Source organism: the organism of the source record quoted next, unplaced genomic scaffold (genome assembly GCF_019419815.1).
Source record: "Pyrus x bretschneideri cultivar Hongxiangsu unplaced genomic scaffold, Pyrus_bretschneideri_v1 Contig97, whole genome shotgun sequence".
In the NCBI taxonomy this organism is placed as follows: domain Eukaryota; kingdom Viridiplantae; phylum Streptophyta; class Magnoliopsida; order Rosales; family Rosaceae; genus Pyrus; species Pyrus x bretschneideri.
The window spans coordinates 686022-694030 of NW_025999839.1; the positions used below are offsets into that span (position 1 = coordinate 686022).

General features: G+C 41.0%; 1 protein-coding gene across 1 annotated transcript; it reads left to right on the top strand.

The window, feature by feature from the left end:
* The first annotated feature begins 254 nt into the window (after positions 1 to 254).
* Positions 255 to 1187, top strand: LOC125473793. The gene has a single exon (XM_048577087.1). It carries the CDS (start codon positions 255 to 257, stop codon positions 1185 to 1187), a length of 933 nt encoding a protein of 310 aa, XP_048433044.1.
* The last annotated feature ends 6822 nt before the right edge of the window (positions 1188 to 8009 follow it).

Consider the following 8009-nt stretch of genomic DNA (forward strand, 5'->3'; position numbering starts at 1 on the left):
GATGAAGGCCAAAACAAATAAAATAATAGAGATGGGTAGATGCTTATATTGTAAACAATATTCATCAATTCTTAGAGCAACCTTATATATAGGGCCAAATGATTACAACTCAACTCCATGTGTTTTTCACATGCAAAGCTAGAAAGGAAAAAAATAAAAAAAATAAAAAAAATAAAACCCTTTATCAAAGCTCAATTACCATACAATAACCTAGCTCTAAGCTAGAAACCCTAGATATAATACTTGTATTGTGAATGGCAGGACCTCAAGCACTCACAAAAACCACTATTGCCGCCAGCACCAGCACCACCAACAAAAACATGCTGACGAAATCACCATCAAGCACTAAAACTGCACTCCGGAGGTTTGTTGGGGTTAGGCAAAGACCATCAGGAAGATGGGTAGCAGAGATCAAGGACTCATCCCAACGTGTGAGGCTATGGTTAGGCACTTATGACACACCTGAAGAAGCAGCAAGAGCTTATGATGAAGCTGCTAGAGCATTGCGTGGCGAAAACGCCCGCACCAACTTTGCGCCCCCCTGTCCAGCCACAAAACCTAACTCAAGTCCATTGGTCTCTAGTGCTTCCAATGGGGGCTTTGTGTCAGCGTCCGATGGCCGCCATGGTGGTGCAGGGCTTAGCTTCTCTTCCTTGAAGGCCAAGTTAAGCAAGAACCTCCAAAGTATCATGGCTAGGAGTAGTGATCATAACAAGTCCTCAAAAAGCAGGGTGAGTGACCACTTTACTTTTGCAAGTATTTTCCACTTTAGGAAATACCAATACCAAAACACAGTAAGCCCTTTAATTGATACGAAGAATATAGAGAAAGTGGTGCAGCCTAGCATCATAGTGCCCCATAATAATGGAGACAGTAGTACTAGTACCGAGCCTTCCTCTTGGGAGAACTCTAGTATTTCGGACTGCAGCGCCGAGTGGGCCCACGGGTTACGGCAAGTAGGGGTGGATTATGAAGGGTCTGAAATTGGGGAAGGGAGTATCATGGACCAAATTATGGGGTGGATGGATAGTCCAGATAATCAGATGGGTAGTCGGATTAACCTTGGTGATGATAGTGAGGAGGGTTCGAGGAGTAAGAGGTTCAAGGTTTCCTCTTCAGTGATGGTTCCTCCGACATTTAGTACCGGATCTCCATTCAATAATAATAATGGAGAAATTTCGAATTAAGGGCAGCAAGTTGCAGGTCATGATAATATATGCATGCAGATGTACTACTTTGTGTCAATTAAACCAAGGCAGGATGGTAAAGCTTCTATATTACAAGGGTTGATAAGTTCGCCATAACTTGTAAAAGGTTGCTCCTGTTGCATGCTATAATCTTGTGATGAGTGATGTCTCAAAGCTAAAAGAAGTTCTTCATCAAACCAATTAATGTGCAGAGAGAGAGAGAGAGAGAGAGAGAGAGAGAGAGAGAGAGAGAGAGAGAGATTGTATTGGGGAGTAAATCATGAGATATTGTCTGTTTCCAAATGACATGACCAAGTTTAGTGTTAATGACAACAATGACAAGCAATAAGTTGAACTTAAAGAAAAGACAAGTCTTGCTAACCTTTTACAATATTGTTTAGAGGTTTAATTAATTACATGCGCGCCCCAACAAACCAGCATCATAAGTACATATGTTAACGAAGAAGAAAAACATGCAATACATCTCTATGATCTCCTGGATCATTGCACTTAGACATTGATGAGGTTCGTCTTCTTTTGTTTTTTTTGCAAAAATGATGAGGTCCCTCGTCAGTCCAAATGAGAGCATCAGCACAAGAAAGTACTGCGAATAAGGATGGTCAATGGGCACCCATTTAGTTAGATGGAGGTCTATTTAAATGTAGATATGTGTTAATTGTGGTGGTGAGTGTGTTTGTACTGGTGATGTTGATAATAGCAACATATGGAGTATCCATTGGCACCCATTGACGACCCCTAACTGCGGATTTCAGAAGTAGATGCGCCAAACCTTAATGCCTGTTCAGGGTCTAAGAGATTGACATTACTAGGGCAGGTCATGAACTCCCAGTTAGCAAAGTGTGAAAATTTGAACTTACAAATTTGACGACACTTCATATATTGACATTCATTCAATATATAAAGTGTGAAAATTTGAACTTATAAATTTAAGAAGAGAGAAATCAGAGTATGCATAATATTGAGCTATTATACGAGTAATGATTGATTGAGTAAAGGTGTTATTCAGTTTTCCTACGCGCTATGCTTAGCTAGGCAGAAAGGAATCATACCTTTGCTCCCCGCGTGAAAGGAATCATACCTATGCTCCCCACGCTAATTACGATTCCTACTTCGATTCTCCCATGGTTAAGGTTCGTAATAAGGAAGAAGAAAAAGCCTTTTTAAGTGGCCGCGGCCACTTAATAAACAAGTGTAAGATCTGGTGGGAGACCTATCTCCGATCCCAACCATCCTTGCACCAGAATCCATCCCTGGTATCTGGATTTGTTGCTAAAATTTCCTTTATCCCCTTTGCTGAAAGAGATTCTAATCTGCCACACGGTCAGTCTTTGCAACCTCACTCTTACCTCCATTCGTATCATTATCAACTTTGCATGCTTTACACACCGAGGAGAAGTGCCGATACCCGCTACTTCTTCCAATCACGGTCAAATCTCTAATATCACTGATCTGATCGACCAAGAAAATGATTGGTACAAAGATGTCCTTGTCGTTGATGGAAACTGGGAGGGGGACACCACCAGGGCCAGAGTTCCCAACATGCCTGCTGCTGATCTTTGTTGTAATAATGACATAGGGGGCATCGGCCAGTGTCGTGCCCAACTAATTGACAGGGAGTTCTGAGAAATTCCAATCGAACACCGGAGTTGGAAATGGCTCATCGCTCCCGAAAGAAGTAGATAGCATGGGAGAGATGCCATTGTGAACCAGCTCTAATTATCCCATCCCCAACCCAATCTGGGTTATTGCTAAGGATACCATAATGCCAATGAACTCAAAAGCATTAAGTGAAGTTTCCAAAGTTGAGAAGAAGAAAAGGAAAAAGCCTGAAGGTGGTGCGAAAATAGAAGGCGAAATCAAGGCTTCCAAGAAAAAGCCCAAATCAACAAGCAATTCCAGTGGCTTTCGAGGAGAGCTTGACAAAGTGCTGAAGGTTCGCGATCCCACTCCCTTTCAGACATAATATTGAGCCGTCTTAAAGTTTTATTCAGTTTCCCTACGCGCTATGCTTGGGTAGTAGATGCTAGTATGACTGATTGAGTAAAGGTATGATTCTTGAACTTTGACTGAATGATTTTGATTAATGATTTGATTGTGAATTTCATTTACTATTATAGTAGTAAATACTATTATGTAGTTTTCCAACTATTTATGTTTTACAAAATGATGGTTGGTATGTTCAAAATGATTTTACTTGACAAGTGATTATGACGGACTCACTTTGTTATGCACCCCCTCAGGTCTTAGCAAGTGCAAGGTGTACGTTGAGAAGGATAAGTGAGCGTGGCAGTAGTGCTGACTTCCTAAATTGTTGGGTAGTTTTTACTTCTGCTTGTTCTTTATTAAACTATAATCAATTGTATAACATTACTATTAATTATAAATGGCACAACGCATACTTTGTAGCTTATTGATGCAGGCACTATTGTTATGCTCTGCTTGATGTGATATAAAAATTGAATTGTGTTAGAATGGCAATGTCACAAGATTTTCTCCATGGCATTGCGCATACCTTCTTATACATTGGTCTGGACAATGCTTCCACAAATAAGGCTCATCCCAATACTAATGTCTGACTAAAGAAATGAATCGTTTTTTCTATTGCCAAGTCAAATCAAGAGGCATGATATCACTAACTAAATTATTAACATAATCTGCATACCAATGAGTGACTAAAGATTCAATAGTAAGAGCTGCACATTAGGAAATGTTTCTGTCATTGTTGCCTCAATGATGCACTAGTCAAGAAAGATGACCTTCCACCACATTTTTAGACCCCTTTTTATACTGTATCTCTAAATCAAACTCTTGTAGCAACAACACCCATCGAATCAACCTAGGCTTTACATATTTCTTGGATAATAAATACTTCAAAGCTGAATGATCGATGCAAACAATTATCTTTGAACCAATGAGATAAGAACATAATTTGTCTAAAGCAAAGACAATGGCTAGAAGCTTTTTATTAGTAGTGGCATAATTCAATTGTGTGTCATTGAGAGTTCAACTAGCGTAATACATCACATGCAATAGCTTGTTCCTTTGGTGACCAAAAATCACTCCAATAGTATAGTCACTTGTGTCATACATAATCTCAAAAGGTAATTCCAATCCAGTGTAACTATCATAAAGGTTGCTGGGAACTTAACTTTCAACATGTTGGACGCCTAAAAACATGGTGAATTGAATACAAATTCAGGATCTTTAAGGAACAAGTTACACAATGATTTTGTAATTTTTTAGAGATTCGTAATAAAACAATGATAAAAACCAGCATGACCAAGGAAACTTCGAACCCTTTTGATGGAAGTGGGTGGCGGAAACTTGGAATTGTCTCAATTTTCGCCTTATAATCTCGATGCCTTTGACAAAAACTTGATGTCCTATAAAAATCCCTTCTTGCACCATAAAATGACACTTTTCCCAATTTAAAACTAAATTGGTTTCTTCAAATCTTTGCAAAACCAATGCTAAATTATCTAAACAAGAATCAAACAATGAGTCAAAAACTGAGAAGTCATCATCCATGAATACCTCAATATAATGCTCCACTATGTCAAAAAAAAATACTCATCATGCTCCTTTGGAAAGTAGCAGGATGAACTAGTGCAGCTTCCATAGGATCATTGGGCTTCTCAACTTCAATTTTTTTTTTCTTTTTTTTTTTTGTTTTTTTGAAATCATTATATCAATTAGATCAACTCGAAAACAATCTTCCTCTTCTCTTGGAAAATTTCAGCCACGAATATTTTGAATGTTGGTTATTCTTTTCCAATTCTCAATGTCAAAATCCTTTGTTCCACATCAATTAAAGTTCTTGATATGACAAGAAAGGGTCAACCCAAAATCAACTGTTTCAAAATCTTCTTCCATATCCAATACCAAGAAACATCTTGGAGAAATTAGGTTATTGTAGACATCGAAATTTCAGTAAAATAAATGTTAACCAATGTATTAAAATTACAACATTTATTTACTTCACCAACCTCACACACTTACTTCACCTACAACCTCCACTTACTTTACCTACAACCTCCACTCACTTCACCTACAACCTCCACTCACTTCACCAAAAAAATGAATGGTGGTGCTTCACTCTCAAAACCTATAAATAGGCTTCTCCATCAAGAGGAAGAAAAAAACCAATTCACAAATACATTTCTCTACTCCCAAAATAGAAGAGAATACTCCCCACACATGGGGGACCAAAACCTTGAAGCCTTCAAGTTCTAAAGCTCTCAAGAAAATCCCGAAGGATCAAGAAAGCACTCTTCGTTCTTCATCAAATCCTCCTTCAAGATCAAGCCCTAACGGCCCTTGAAGAACTCCCACCAACTCAAGATCAAGCCCCGACGGCCCCTTGAAGAAAATGTTCATCATTCATCATCCGTTCATCCTAAGATCAAGCCCCAACGGCCCTTTGGATCAACAACCTCAACAAATCCACACATCCAATCATTCTTCAAGACTAAGCCCAAAAGCCCTTGAAGATCTGCTCATCCATCAACCTTCAAGATCAAGCCCAAAAGCCCTTGAAGAAATCCATACACCCATTCTTCAAGATCAAGCCCAACGCCCCTTGAAGATCCATTCATCAACTGTTCATCCTAAGATCAAGCCCCAACGGCCCTTTGGATCAACAACCTCAACAAACCCATACACCCATTCTTCAAGATCAAGCCCAACGCCCCTTGAAGATCCGTTCATCAACTGTTCATCCTTAGATCAAGCCCCGACGGCCCTTTGGATCAACAACTCATCCACAAACCTACACCCTACGAAGATAGAATCAGAGGACCAAATTTGAGAGAGATCGTAACCCAAAAATCATTAAACACCAAAAAATATTATTTTTGTACACGTATTCTTGTTTCTTGTTTCAAGAATTTTTCGTGTAATTCACAAATTTGGCACGCCTGGTGGGACATCTCTACCTCTCATCTCTATCCTCAAGTCATCGAAAAACGCAAATGGCATCAAGAAAGGATCAAGCTGTTCATGCAATCAAAGCAAAGAACAAGAACATCATCGCCGCAAGTGGTGATATTTCGGGCATCATAACCCGAAGTAAGGCAAGAGCTCTTTTTCCCGCGGCTTCCGCCCCTGCATCAACTCTGTCAAAGGAACAAGAGCACCTAAGGCACGAGCCTGTGATCACCCTAGCCTCGCTAAGGGCGTCAAGAGGAGAGAGCCCGAGGAAATACTCAGAGTCCCTACTCTCCGACCCTGATTCGAGCGGCAGTACAACCATGCAAGTCATGACCACTGGAGCAACTTCAATCGAGGAGCAGCTAGCTCAAATGAATGAAGCAATCGCAAAGCTCACACGGACTGTGGAAGAGAAGGACTTGCAAATTGCCGCACTTGTCAACCAACTAGATGCGCTGCCAGACGTGAAAGTCGACCCAAATGTTAGCCTAGTAAAGAAAGAAGTCGACGAAGAAGAGGAGCCTCCAGCAGAGAAAGTCTAAGAGAAGCTGAAGCTAGACCAAGCAACGGCGTTCATGGGATCTCTCTCTATCCAACAACTACAGGAAATGATTGCAAGCACTATCAAGACATAGTACGAAGGAAGTTCACATGACTCTGTACTGTACTCAAAGCCCTACTCCAAGAAGATTGATGCTTTGAAGATTCCAAGGGGTTATCAGCCCCCAAAATTCATGCAGTTCGATGGCAAAGGCAACCCGAAACAACATGTCGCCCATTTCATTAAAACTTGCAACAATGCTGGGACAGAGGGAGACTACCTCGTCAAACAGTTCGTGCGTTCGCTGAAAAGTAACGCTTTTGACTGGTACACTGACCTCGAACCTGAGTCTATCAACAGTTGGGACCAGCTAGAAAGGGAATTCCTCAACCGTTTCTACAACACTCGTCGTACTGTAAGCATGCTAGAGCTGACCAGTACAAAACAGTGGAGAGATGAACCTGTCGTCGACTACATAAATAGATGGCGCTCCTTAAGTCTGGATTGCAAAGATCGGCTTTCTGAAACCTCTGCCATTGAGATGTGCATTCAAGGCATGCACTATTACATCCTCCAAGGCATAAAACCAAGAACATTCGAAGAGCTAGCAACTCGTTCCCACGACATGGAGCTGAGTATCGTTAATCACGGGGAAAATGAGCCGATTACTAACTTCAAGAAGGATAAAGTATTCGCCCCAAATGTAGACAAGACTAGAAAGAAGCCCGCTAAGGAAGCTTTCACCGTCAACACTACCCCCATCAAGACCTCCTCAGCGCCCATCAAGATCTCCTCCAAGAAGAAAGCGAAGGAGATAAAGACAAGTGAGGCTTCTCGCACCCAAGACAGATACAAGAGCACCTTGAGAGAGTTGGAACAGAAAACGTACCCTTTTCCTGACTCTGATATGGCTGCCATGTTAGATGACTTGCTGGAAAAAAAGGTGATTGAGCTACCTGAATGCAAGCGTCCTGAAGAAATGAATCGCACAAACGATCCTAGGTACTGCAAGTACCATCGTATTGTGAGCCATCCTGTTGGCAAGTTCTTCGTTCTTAAAGAACTCATCATGAAGCTAGCACAACAAGGGCAAATTGAGCTCGACCTTGAGGACACGGCCGCAACGCATACCACTACAATTGCGTTTGGATCGTTTAATCCTATGCCTCTCCAAACGACACCTGACCATTCCCGTGAATGCTCAAGTTGCACAGCACCTCCTACACAACCATCACTGGAGAAAAACGACCAAGATGCACATGCTGATGATAAAGAATGATGGATATTGGTAACCTACAAAAAGACAAGGAAACCAAGACCACGAGTCATAC